Source organism: Podarcis pityusensis (genome assembly GCF_964106645.2).
Source record: "Podarcis pityusensis genome assembly, chromosome: 12".
NCBI lineage: Eukaryota > Metazoa > Chordata > Lepidosauria > Squamata > Lacertidae > Podarcis > Podarcis pityusensis.
Window position 1 is genome coordinate 24,412,061 of NC_138037.1, and position 13,102 is coordinate 24,425,162.

At 41.7% G+C, this 13,102-nt stretch overlaps 2 protein-coding genes across 3 annotated transcripts in view; both read right to left on the bottom strand.

The window, feature by feature from the left end:
• Window positions 1-13,102, bottom strand: part of LOC308459250 (macrophage mannose receptor 1-like) — a 100,659-nt gene that overhangs the window by 32,556 nt on the left and 55,001 nt on the right. Inside the window, exons 1-5 of one of the 2 annotated variants that reach the window (XM_080974383.1) lie at window positions 6,057-6,222; window positions 3,821-4,222; window positions 2,480-2,653; window positions 819-983; window positions 13-126 (exon numbers count right to left, since the gene is read on the bottom strand). In XM_080974383.1, coding sequence (XP_080830509.1) covers window positions 13-126; window positions 819-983; window positions 2,480-2,653; window positions 3,821-4,222; window positions 6,057-6,117 — 916 coding nt within the window. In that variant the 5' untranslated portion in view covers window positions 6,118-6,222. Of the gene's footprint in view, window positions 1-12; window positions 127-818; window positions 984-2,479; window positions 2,654-3,820; window positions 4,223-6,056; window positions 6,223-13,102 lie in introns of those variants that run through there. The other variant, XM_080974384.1, reaches the window with a different exon arrangement.
• LOC308459249 (macrophage mannose receptor 1-like) overlaps window positions 11,031-13,102 on the bottom strand; it is a 128,075-nt gene continuing 126,003 nt past the window's right edge. The window contains exons 29-30 of the mRNA XM_080974382.1: window positions 13,009-13,044; window positions 11,031-11,474 (exon numbers count right to left, since the gene is read on the bottom strand). Coding sequence (XP_080830508.1) covers window positions 11,242-11,474; window positions 13,009-13,044 — 269 coding nt within the window. The 3' untranslated portion in view covers window positions 11,031-11,241. The remainder of the gene's footprint in view (window positions 11,475-13,008; window positions 13,045-13,102) is intronic.

A 13,102-nucleotide genomic window follows, 5' to 3' on the forward strand; every position in this document is an offset into this window, starting at 1 on the left:
TTGTTCACTCACCTGGAGCCCAGTTTAAATATCTGAAAGGGTGGTTGCCAATCCACTGCCATCCACTGTCAAGATCCAAGCTGTTCAGACCAATCCAGTAGTAAGTAGGTATACCATTTATTAATCCTATTCACGGAAAAGAAGATCAATTAAACTGTATTATATAGCTAGGAGATTTATATTGATGAAGCTGGGGGGACAAAACATAACAGGATGTCAGATCCCCCCCCTAAAGCTGGGTACCAAATAGAAATTAATCAGAAAAAACTTTTCATCTGGTATGCCAATACAATACTTCAACCAGCATCAGTTTCAACCAATGAATTTCTGCTTTTCATACAGTTTTTGAAGACACATGGGTCTTAAGTCTAAAAGTATTGGGAAAGTGAGAGACAATGTAAGATTATGGCTTTTTGTTCACAACAACAAAGTCAGAATTGTGTTCCACTGCTTAAAAGAGAACATAACATGGTGCATACAACACCAAAATAAATAAATGTAGAGTTTCAAAAGTATTTTACTATATATTCTCCAAGTATATTTTACATTTTTTTTTCAACCAAAAGGCACTTTAAAACATCAAAAGAACAATATACCAAGAATAGGAAGGTGATGATTTGCACAAAAAAGTCATCTGTGTAAGGCAGCAAATGTACTTTAAGGCTGTGTGTGTACACATCCTAAGATATTCTAGGAGTGGAAAGACACTTCTCATAATTTTCATGAAATTTATACTTAGAGCTGAGACAGTATTGACTAATTAGCAAAACATCACAAGATGCTGATTGCCTCTTCAGGTATGCCTTGTTATGTCCTACCTGTCAGGTATGCTTGTTCATGTAAATCGGTGATGCTCAATAATTCTGCATTCTGTTGCTGGCAACTTTTTCTTGCTTGGTACCATGTTAGAGCTGACTGGGAATTGATCTGATAGAGATCCCCTGTCCAATGGTTTCTGGTCCAGAAGAACTCATTATGGTCATCTGTAAGCATTGTTAACTTGAGTGTCAAATCTTCAAATCACCCATGATTAAGCTAATTCTATAGCTGATATATATTTGATTCTTTAATGATCTAGATTCTTTGTGTTTTCCAAAGAATACTCAAAGCAATCTGCAGAAACACAGAATTTGTGTGATCAAGGGGCAGCATCGCTGGCTCTCCCCCATCAAGTGATGGCTTCCAAAGCCCCATCCCAAGTGTTCACATATTAGGTGTGGTTATCTACACATACCTAGATATCTAACCATTTGTGCTTCCCCAGGACCTGGAAACCCTGTGTGCAATCAGGACTTCAGGTTCCAGGATAGTTTTGATGAGTTGGCTTTCTCCCTGTAAACATCCATACCTAATGCATGAATGTACCTGCACCCATATGGCTGGCACCAGTCCAGAGCTCATCCCACCTCACTGCTGTTTTGCTTCACCCCATCTCCATGGACACTGCTGCTGGGAGGACACCATGGTCTCCCCCCCAGTCACTGCATGAGCCACCGCTGGACAGATCTCAAACTGGGAGGGACCAGACTCAGGCACAAACACTTAGTTTAACCCACCATCACACAGAGAGACCTATTCCCCATAGAAAAGGAGGCATCTGTTAAAATTTTAGTAGCTCCACTCAAATTGTACCTTCAGGTTCCCTCTCTGTTTTAGTCTTTTTGCCTCTGGGAAACTGCATGCTTTGTTCAACATCTAAACCCACTTGCCTCTCAGCTGCTCCCCACTGAACAGCTGATGGTTGTGAGGACCAAGGAGTCAGGTGAAATCTGGCTGCAGGCTATATACAGAAGGACCCATGTCTGCTCTATGCTTTGATTTTGGCCTGAACTGGACTACATCCTTATCTCTGTTCCTTTTAGATGAAGAACTGCAGGCTTGATCCTGTAGGGGCCCGGTTAGGCATTGGAATGTGTTGTTGGTGTATGGAAGGGCAAGGTGTGGCCATCGCCTGCCCCTTCACTTATGGGTATTCCGTTAAAGGAATCTGGTGGTCGTGGATCCTGTCTGATGCCCTGTGTGGCGGGGGGCCATGGCACGACCCTCGGTGACATCAGGGGAGAGCTTATAGTTGTATTTGCATCAACAGGCTCCCCCTACTGGTGGTTAACCCCTCGTCAGACTCACCCCTCTCTGAGTGGGTGGAGTCAAACTTTCGGTGGTCCAATGCCTAAGCCAATACCTTCTCACTTGCTGTAATCAATAAAGTTGTGGCCTTTTTCTAGCCCATTAACCTAATATACTGTGTCCACATGTCTTTATTCCCAAGCAGGGGACAGGTCCTCGAATCACAATTCATTTTGTTCTGACTTGCAAAGGAAAAGTTCTTTCCACATTTTATTTTCTTAAATTGCACAATCTGTAAAGATGAGGCAATAATAGCAGCTTCCCTTTTCTCTTTGTAGGTTAAACATTTCTCTAAGCAGCAAATACGCAATAACATAGTAAAGGCTCAAACAAAACATTGTTAAGTGCTTACCTTTTACTGGACAATATCCACTTAAAGAGTCTCTATTCACATCTGCTGTTGTTCCACACCAAAGCTGCCCATTTTCATCGTCATCTCTTATGCACTTTGCATACCATTTATTCTTATACTTGAATGGAAACACACAGGGGGCTCCAAAGGCATTGCCTTCTATGGTATACAGGGCTAAAGGAACATTGGACAGATCATGTTAGGCTGGAATAATTTTGAACACTATTGAAAGGCAAACACAAATAAAGCAGAAATAATGAAGACAAAGCCCTCTATAGGACTCTATGTAAACTCAGATATGCACTGTTTGTGTGTACAGGCTTCCATGTTCACCTCAGTGGAATTTTAAGCATCCATCCCTTTGCATGTATGCAGAATAAATGCATGCAATTCCTCCATTAAGTGGAGGGAATTGTCAGCCTCTGGTGTCTCCAGGCAGGGTTAGGAAAGTACTGTAGAGGAAGGGTACTAAGTTCCCAAAGGTGCCACCACTCAGCTGCCCATGCTGGTTGGCCCAGCTTCTACCTAACCAAAGCTTGAACCCTCCAAACTGCCCAGCCATCACTTAAGGACATCAACCAGTCAGACCAACAGTCAGCAGCAATCAAGTATTGGGCTCTGTGTGTGAAATCCATAAAAACAACAATATTATAAAACAGTAATATGTATGTTTATATCAGATATATGAAGGTATGTTTAACATCTAAAAGCTATTACCATACAGGACAGTCATCCCTCCAGGGGGAAGATATACACATAGGGTTGCCATATTTCAAAAATTGAACATCCGGACACAAAGGTTTTTGAGATATTTTTAAGGAAATTCACAAAAATCCACACTTCCAGCACGGGTTGCCATACATTAAGATTTTCCCAGATATTTGAAGCAATTTCCACCCGGACACAGTTTGCGATGGCCAAATCCCGGTTATGTATAGGATATTCCAGATGTATGGCAGCCCATATACACAAGAACATAATTTGAGAATGGGGGTGTGATAAAGATTCTATTCAGTGTGACAGAACATCTGATATGTAAAAAAGGATGTGTGAGAGTATTGTATTGTTTGTATGAAGAGGGTATTTTTTAGCTGCTTAATTTTTCAATTTGATCTTTAATTCCCTGACTATATATATAGTTGGTGCTTATGTTGAGCCACTTTCTTTAGTACTCTGCCTTTAGATCCTATTTTGTCCTTCTGATATAGCTGGAGTCTGGACTGATGGTTATGTGATTTGCATCATACCTATTTTGGGTCCCAGATGTAGGGGATTCAACATGCTGGAAGCAGATACACCAACTGAATATCAAAAGAAAGAGGATTAACTCTCTCATTTTACCTTCATAGCCCTTGGAACACAAGCTGTCTTTCGTTCCATAGATCTTCCAGGTACTCTTGCTGGTGGCTACTTTAGAAAGTATAAGACGGCTTTTTTGGCCACCTTCGGGATTTAAAAACAAATCCCCCTGTTCGAGTGCAAGGAGGCTGTCATTTCTGCATTCCCATTTCTGAAGTTCACTCGTCTCATTGCAGGGAGAGAGGGTGAGTGCAACCAGGTTTGACTTGGAAGGCACTGCCAGGCATAACTTCACTGCCATGTTCAAAACCTGGTCGTCGGAAACCCACTTGAAATGTTGCCACTCATTATCCTCATCGCAGTTGACCAGGATGATGGAACGAGATTTCTGAGGTTGTATACAAAGCTTGAGGTTTTCATTTTGTATCAGAAAGCTGTCACTTTCTGCAAAATCAAGAGAGGAAAAATTATAGGAACATGGTGAAAAAATTCCACATAGCTTCCAACATGGCAACCACTGGCAGGATGATAATACCAAGAAGCAATAAGATTGAAAGAGCAAAGAGAGAAATACCTCTCATGTTGATTCTGCATTTTACAGTGCTGCGTCTTATTTATCAGAGGTCCATAATTTGCTTAATTCCTAGCCAGGACACTGACTTTGATGTCCTTCTTGCAAATCCTGTTTGCAGTTTATTTTATTCTGAATAAGTTTTTAATCATTTGATTATTCTCAAAATGCTGCATTTTTAAACAAAAGACCCATACCTTTATAAATAAAGCTTTTTTAAAAAGGATTTTTAAAAAAATATTTCACTCCTTTTGAGTGCCAAACTAGACATGATGCGAGACATCTGAGATTGAATCTTCATAATTGTTATTTTTTTAAAATTTATTTATTGCTAAAAGCATGGGGCGAGGGCAATTTGAACTGGAGAACAGAGGTGAGCAGGTTCACCTATCCTTCCACATCAGTGCCCTGAAACTATCTGTCCCCCTGCCCCCCACCCCCTATCCTGCACTGTACAGGGAATAATATGCTGGCATCTGCATTCTGTGAAAAAAATTCCTCTGCCCCGTGGCTAAAAACAGCTTTGGTGGAGGATTTGGACAAATGTGTAGCTGGAAAAAGGTTTAGCTCCTCTTGCCTACCCAAACCATTGATCTCATCCAAATATTCCCCACTTGTCTGTTTTTATTAACACCAAGACATCTTCTATGGCCCTCAATATGTGGTGACCAACTGATTTCCTATTTATTTATGTAATTAAAACCATTTGCTATACTGCCCATCAGTAGGAATTAGTTTGATGGTGATTTTTTTTAAAAAAAACCACACACCTAAGACATGAGAAATACAGTATCCTAAAAGTAGTATCAACAGTCATAAAAAATACCAGGACAAATTCTTATCCAATAGATACAGTAAAAACAGTCATGTAGGCTAACAGCCTGCATGATTATAACACTCCAACCATACCAATAAATAACCTGAGAAATATCACATTATATTCAAGAACAGTAAGGATATGATGCTTTCCTTTCACGAGGAAGAGGTGTAATTTAGATTTGCTAAAGCGCAAGGAATGCACTCAGTGGGATCCTTCACTCTGAAGGAAGGCTCTTTGATCCTGCAGTTTTCTGTTAGCAAAATGGGGAGGAAGGCAATATTTTGGCAATTCCTCATTCCTCCTGCACACCATATATTTCCTCCCAATTTGCTCCAGAGACTTGGGAGACACCTTGGCACAGCTTGGGAACCACGTGAGGAAGGAGGAATGGCAAATATTGTCTCCTGACAAAAGGCTCCACTGGATCAAGGAGCTCTGTTAGTGCAAAGGACACCAATGGAAACAACAAAAGATGCCTTTTTTTGTTGTGTACATAAATATGTCAGATATTCTTCTTGTTTAATATTTTAAAAATGTTATTGTTTTTGCATTTCTTACATTTACAGTTCATTTTTATATAGTGAAAAAGAAAGTAATAGGATGCAGCGGAGTGTTGCATGAAGAAAGAACAAATTCTTTCTTGCAACAGTAAAAACTTATGATGTAAATTACATTCAAAATGATGTTGGCTGTGATGTTATTGTAATTTAAACCTGATTTTATTGCTATAAGCAGATTCAATGTTAGTTACTTCTCGTTGTATCTCCTGTTGCATGGATTTAACTTTAATGACGCAACATTAACTTCCAGAAGATGATTCAAATGTAAACAGTTAAATTTATTGAAGGTGCACCTTTACTTACTAAAGTAACAATAGTGGAGCTTACCTGGTACTTGAAAAGTCACTTGAATGAGGACCAAGAGATTTAGGAGCAAAAAGGAAGGCATTGGCCACAACCAAACCTACCACACAGATCCCATGGAAAGAAGGCAAATCAGAGTCTGCTGCTTTTCAGTTACTTCTTCATAAATGAGCCAGGCAGAATGAAAATTTCACTTCTGTGTTTGACATGTTATTGTACACAAAGCCAAATTTTGCAATACTGCAATTTTTTGTTTTTGGCAAATGCAGCAGTGGACTTAATCTGAATACAGTATATGGGGGCCAGAAGATCCTCTTTGCACCCTTTAATTTTTTTGGGATTGAAAGGGGTCCTTTGACTCTTAAAGGTTGGGAGCCACTGATATAAAGGAAATCTTTCTTGGATACAGGGAGAAGTCAGCAGTCATCTTCAAGAACTATAGAATATGTGGAGGGTGTTGTTGTTGTTTATTCGTGTCCGACTCTTTGTGACCCCATGGACCAGTGCACACCAGGCACTCCTGTCTTCCACTGCCTCCCACAGTTTGGTCAAACTCATGCTGGTAGCTTCGAGAACACTATCCAACCATCTCGTCCTCTGTCGTCCCCTTCTCCTTGTGCCCTCCATCTTTCCCAACATCAGGGTCTTTTCCAGGGAGTCTTCTCTTCTCATGAGGTGGCCAAAGTATTGGAGCCTCAGCTTCACGATCTGTCCTTCCAGTGAGCATTCAGGGCTGATTTCCTTCAGAATGGATAGGTTTGATCTTCTTGCAGTCCATGAGTCTCCTCCAGCACCATAATTCAAAAGCATCAATTCTTCGGCGATCAGCCTTCTTTATGGTCCAGCTCTCACTTCCATACATCACTACTGGGACAGGCTATATAACCCATACATGTACAGGACTCTTACTTCATAACTGCTGACACTTTTTTCTAATGAGAATAGGCAAATAAATATGTTGCACTTCACATTTAATGTCTTATATGGAGCTTCATATTTAGAAGGATTTTTTTTTTAAAAAAATCACACCCAATAGTTGAAATGCCTTGATGAGTCTCTTCATATTTCTGGAGAACTAAATTTCATTTTTACTATTTCTTTAAATTTATTTATTACTTTTATACCATTCTTTCTAGCCACGGACCTTAAAACCACTCACAAAATTCATATTTTGGTGCAGGTGTGCAATGGTGTCCTTGCCTGCCTTTCACTCAACAGCACATTAGCACCTGTCATGATATAGATATGCTGGAACCCATAGGGCTGACAATGATCAACACAGTATTCTACCTTCTTAGAATCATAGTTGTAGAATTGGAAGGGACCCTGAGAGTCATCTAGTCCAACCCCCCTGCAATGCAGGAATCTCAACAGACGGTTCCCCCATCCAATTTTAAACCACAATGTTTTTATAGTCAAGGTTGCCACTGACAGCATGGTTGCAGAGGCTCATTTTACTTCTGCTTTTAAAATATATGTGTAATGGTTCCTAAGGGGGTTGCTCGTGCGTAAGCAGGTGCCTATCTTCCTGGCTTGGTGCAAACACCTGGCTGGGCTGCCAAAGTGAACCTCCTCTGTCCGGACAGCCACTCGCCCGTGGCTGACTCAATCGCTGGCAGAATCCGTGAGTGGGCGTTTCTTAAACTTCTTCCAGCAAAGAAGTTCTTTGACGCCTAGTCTCCGCCTACCCTCTCTGCGCGGAAGCCTTCTGCGTAGGGAGGGCGTGGGCAATGGAGGACCCCTAGTCTCCCCGCTGGTCCCAGGCAAGGAGTCATGGGACTGCCTTGCCACTTCCCCCACCTGCCCCCCTTCTCCACTGGTGCTACGCTGATTCTCTTCCCCAGAAGATGGGCTGCTTCTCCCGATCCCTGGACACCCTCTGGAATCCCTCTGGCTTTCACGCTCTCCCTCCAGTACTGATGGCAGTTCCCTGACAATATGCTTATTATATATTGATTTATACCCCACCTTTCCCCCCGACAGGACAAAATATATTATCCTTTCTGGGGCAGCAGAAGCTAACTGCATTTTATTCCTGTTGTCATGAAAGTACTACAGTTTAAATGAGTTTAAAATGCAGAACGGCATGTGTTCATAGTATTTCTCCCCCCCCTTTTTTTGTAAAATTATGATTGGCAAATGTGTTTGTTTTGTTTTGTTTTGTTTTGCTATAACTAATCAGGAATATGGAAGCAGCTGTAAATAATGGAATAGCCGGGAGTGTGGGGGAGAGATGCTGATTCGGTGCTTCAGAACTGAAGTAATGAAAATTGCAATCTAAAAGGAGGACCCCTTAAGACCATTAAGTCCAGGGTCTAAACTCAATTAGCTGCGCTACTGCTCTTTATCATTCCACATACAGAAGCAGACTGGAGTGGCAGTTGACTCTTCCTTCAACAGTGGCAATGGGCTAGCATCCTGGACTTCACTTTATGCAGCAGGTTAGTTCAGCAGAGTGGGCCAATCTTCCAGTTGGGAAGATGGTGGTCAGGGGGCATAATAATAATAATAATAATAATAATAATAATAATACCTTTATTGTCATTGTACAACCTGTGTACAATGAAATTAAATTAAGAGGAATAGGCAGAGGAATATATTGGGAAAAATTGCACACAAAGATGTTTTTGCTCAGAAAACTTCACATTAAAATGATGTTGAATTTTCAGGACCCCACGAATGCAAATGGGTAGGGAAATGTTGAGAAACGAATTTAAGATGGAAAAAGGACAAGCCACAGCCCTCCAACATCTGCCACCTAAGGTGATCACCTGACTTTACCCAATGGTACGGCTGGTTTGCTCCTAAGGTCTCCTTCTCATTACAGAACTTTGGCAGAGCAGAACTGTATGTAAAGGTCCTCTTCCCAAAGGACAAGTTTGATTAGACCAAAGGCCTGGCCCTATCTCGTCCAGATTGTGTTCTCAAAATGGTGAAGCCCTATGGGAAGCTCACAAAAAGTGCAACAGCATTCTCCCACTTGCTGGCCCCAGGAGCTGGCATTCTGAAGTCTTCTGCCTCTGATACTGGAAGCAATATAACCATCAGGATTAGAAGCTATGGACAGCCTTCTCCTCCATTGATATCTCCACCTCCACCCCTGTAGGAACTAATTTGCTATGCTCTGTGTTCCCCTGCATCATTATGCTGAGTGTTTTTTATTGTCCTCGCCAGCAGCAGCCAATGCCTATTTCTGGAGCAGAGGCAGGAAATAACGCCAGGGCACGAGCTATAAAGAACAACATGTGCGGAGGAGGTGGGGAGGATCATGGGGCTGCTCTTGTGTCTTGTGCAGTCCAAGTAATGCCTAGCCCCTCGCCCCCTGCCCCAAAGGAGAACTGAAAAAATGTGACTCAAGCAGAAAGAGAAGTGAAAGCGTGCTGTCATGTTCAGAAGTTTCCTGGAAAAAAATGGAAAAATTGTTCAAGTCACTTCTTCCTTGCAGACATTGTTACTGTCTGGTCCGGATCCTACTAGATCATTCAGAAGAATTAATTCAGAAAAAAGAAGGAAATGCTATATGAACATCTCATCAGGGATTTCCAGATATGTGAAACCCCTCTGAACACATTATGTGTGTGTCTAAGTGAGGCCTCCATACATGGACATGAGTTTGTTGTGTATGGATGCTTTGCCCCTGTCCTTTCTGGACATTTATCCCATTGACTGCAACTTTGTCCTGTTGCCTATTGTGCCAAAATTATGTAACTTACATTAATTATGCAAGTTCTGGTGGCATTATGTAATTCCACCCAGTTCATTTAATGCAAAAGAAACACAATGCAAATGGATGTAATCAGTTATCTGTCCTTTGCAGATTGTACACAACAGCAGTAGGGAATACTGATCATATTGGCTGGATTGATTTCTGTTCTGGGCGTGGGATAAGTAAGGCAACCTCAGCAATTTCTGTTCCTGTTTCTGTTTTTCTTGTAATTCTCTTAACATCCCCTACTGAGTGAAATTTTAATTAAGCTGCTTATGTATGTTTTAGTTGTTCTTATTCATTTTTCAACTTCATTTTATTTTTATTTTTGTTTTAAAACTATTGTGTTAGTACTTTGTTATTTTTTTTAACCCTGGGCTCCTTTCAGAGTAAAGGTGGGACAAAACATAATACATAATAATCTCCAGAGCAATACAGCCCTTTACTCCCAGATAAATAAGGGGTGAGGTGCAAAGGCGAGGGAGAACTGGCTGGCAAAGGGAATGTGTGAGTCCCGGTGAGGCAGTGGCCTCAGGTGGCCGGCTGGGGAACAGTCAGGAGAGGTAGAAGATCTGGGTCCCAAGGAGTGTGCTGCTTGCCTCCTAAGCTTGTTGCCCTCCCCCCCCCTGGCTACTGCCTGCTGCTGCTCTTCCTCAGCTGCCTGCTCCTCTTCCTTTTCCTGAGCTGCAACCTGCTCCTCTTGGGCTGCCTTTTCTCTCCCTGGCCACCTTCAATAGTGGCAGGCAGTGGCTTCGGTGGCAGCGAGGAGGCAGCTTTGGCAGGGAGGGGGGCAGCACCAGCTTTGCCTCAAGCAGCAAAATGTCCCCAACCGACCCTGTGTATGAGTGAGTGTGAAATGGAGGAGGAACAAGCAGATAACCACGTGGTAAACAGGAAAGGGATGAGAATAGGATACTGACTGGCACTGGAATAAGGGAAAGGGGCACTACCTGTGGTGAATTAATGGAGGAGAGGTTACAGCTGAATAAGAGGGGATAGCAAGCATTACCAAGGATCCAGGAAATAGAGAAGAGAGGAAATATGGTTGTAAAGGCTGGGGCAGCAAACCAGTGGTAGCCTAAGCGGCAGAAGGATAAATAAGGAAACCTGCCTGGCGTGCTCTGGTCCATGGGGTCACAAAGAGTCGGACACGACTAAATGACTAAACAACAACAAGAAAGTACCTAGGGATGAGATGAACCCTAACCTTGAAAGGGGAAGAGCTCAGCAGGTAGCTCTGAACATAAGCGACTGACTGGGACATGAAGTAAGATAGGAATCTTCACACTTAGTTTTTCAAGTTAAGTAATCTTTAATTTGAAAATATTTCATATAGCATTTGTTTTCACTAAGTAATAATCATGTTTACACTGTGACATCATGAGTCTTGTCACAGGAAGTACCACTACATATTGCAGCTTGGAACAATTAATTTCCATCAATGGTCCTGGTGAGCTCAATGTGACTTACTCCCAGGGAAATGCATATAGAGTTACACATTTGTTAATCTCCCTGTTTTTCATCCTCACCCATTTCTGAATCTTTATTTGGAAGAATGACTACTTTGTCATTATACATAGGGTTGTCAATGCTACCAGTGATTTCTTGTCGTCTGCCTCTTCTTTTGTAGAAAACATAGGCTGCTACACCCACACCAATGAGGAGGAGGAAGATAATCGGGAGAACCGCCTTCAGAACTCTGCCCTGTGTTGATGCCAGACTGTCTTCTTGCTCTACTAATGGGGAAAAAAAGGTACATCATACACACAGAGAGAGCAGTAACTACTTTATACTATAACCAATGGCTATCTCATTGTATGACTAAGAAAGACAGCTGGGTGGTGTTTAGGGATAAGGGAGAAATTAATGTCAAACCCACCAAGTTCACACTTTCTAAAACAATATGAAAACTGAAAAACAGCCATCTTTTAAAAATTTCAGCTGCCTGAAATTTGTAATCCAGTTATCCTGGTGAAGTAACATGTTCAAAAATGCATATACTGGAGTAAGGAGTACAGATATTAGTTAAAATAACATACAAAAATGCATTGTATTTAGGGAAATTGTTTTGTAAAAATGTTTATATTGGGGAAAATTGCACACAAACATGTTTTTGCTGAGAAAACCCCCCACATAAAATGATGTTGAATTTTCAGAACCCCGTGAATGCAAATGGGTGGGGGAATGATGAGAAATGAATTTAAGGTGGAAAAATGAGAAGCTGAAAGAAACCAAACCCAACAGTCATACATCCCTGGTGTTGTTTGCTTCACCTAAGCATAGTCTGCTGTGAGCTTACAAACCAAGGAAATGGCCATCTGACGGGGGGGAGGGGCAGGGAGGGAAAAAGATGCAAAAGCTGAACTGATGTGGAATCAGAACCTGTGTATGAGAGCTGCTCTGATTCTCCTTGAAGTAGAAAAAGAAAGGCCCTTTTTAAAAAAGAGTTTTGGCAGGTTCTGAAGGAATCCAACCCAAAAGATATTGGATATTTCAGTGCAGCTGAACAATTCCCAAATGTCAAGGCAATTTGCACTACAACTTTAACAGGATACCATTGTTTTATGGATATGCAGATGAGAGAGGAACTTACCCTCTCCCCCCGCCCCACTTTTCACATGCGACACTATTGAATTTTCAATTAAATCAAGATCTCTCTCCCATCCTCCATCTCTCCTGCTTCCTAGTATCTGTTCTTCACCAGAAAAGAGTTGCCATCCTTTCTTCCCCAGTAGAGCCAGCAGAACCAGTTCATGCCCACATATCTGGTAGGAATTACCCTGAGAGAAGGTTCTGCTGTTGATTTTTGCCTGCCATCCTGCTACAAAAGACATGACTGCTACCGGGGTGGGGATGGGAGTGGCAGCCCTCCAAGCAAAATGACATAATAGTAGTGAAGCAATTCAGAATCATTGTGATCAGCATGCCCACCATTCTGAGTAATGACTCGATCTGGATCAGAGAGGTTGTTGCGGCCTCAGTTGCACCATTTATGAGACTCCAATAATTTAGAATAAGGTTACCATTCTCATTACAAATGGGGAGCAAAGAGTGAGAGCTGAGCTGTAGTAGGGAAAATGACCTGATGTCTGCAAGGTCTTTGCAGTGTCCACCTGAATGTCAGCCTGCATTCCTTCCTCTGGCCCCATTAATCTGGATTTACTCTTTTTGATAGAAAATCTTATAAATTGTCTAAGGGAAAAACCCACCTGCTGTTGCCAATGGTAGATGCTTAACACTTTAACTTAGTTATTTTAATAAGAGTCTTACCAGGCATTTTTGAAGGAGTTGTCATCTCTTCAATAACTATAAAACAAAAGATATGCTTACTGTGTAAATTATAGATATCACAGCAAAATACAAA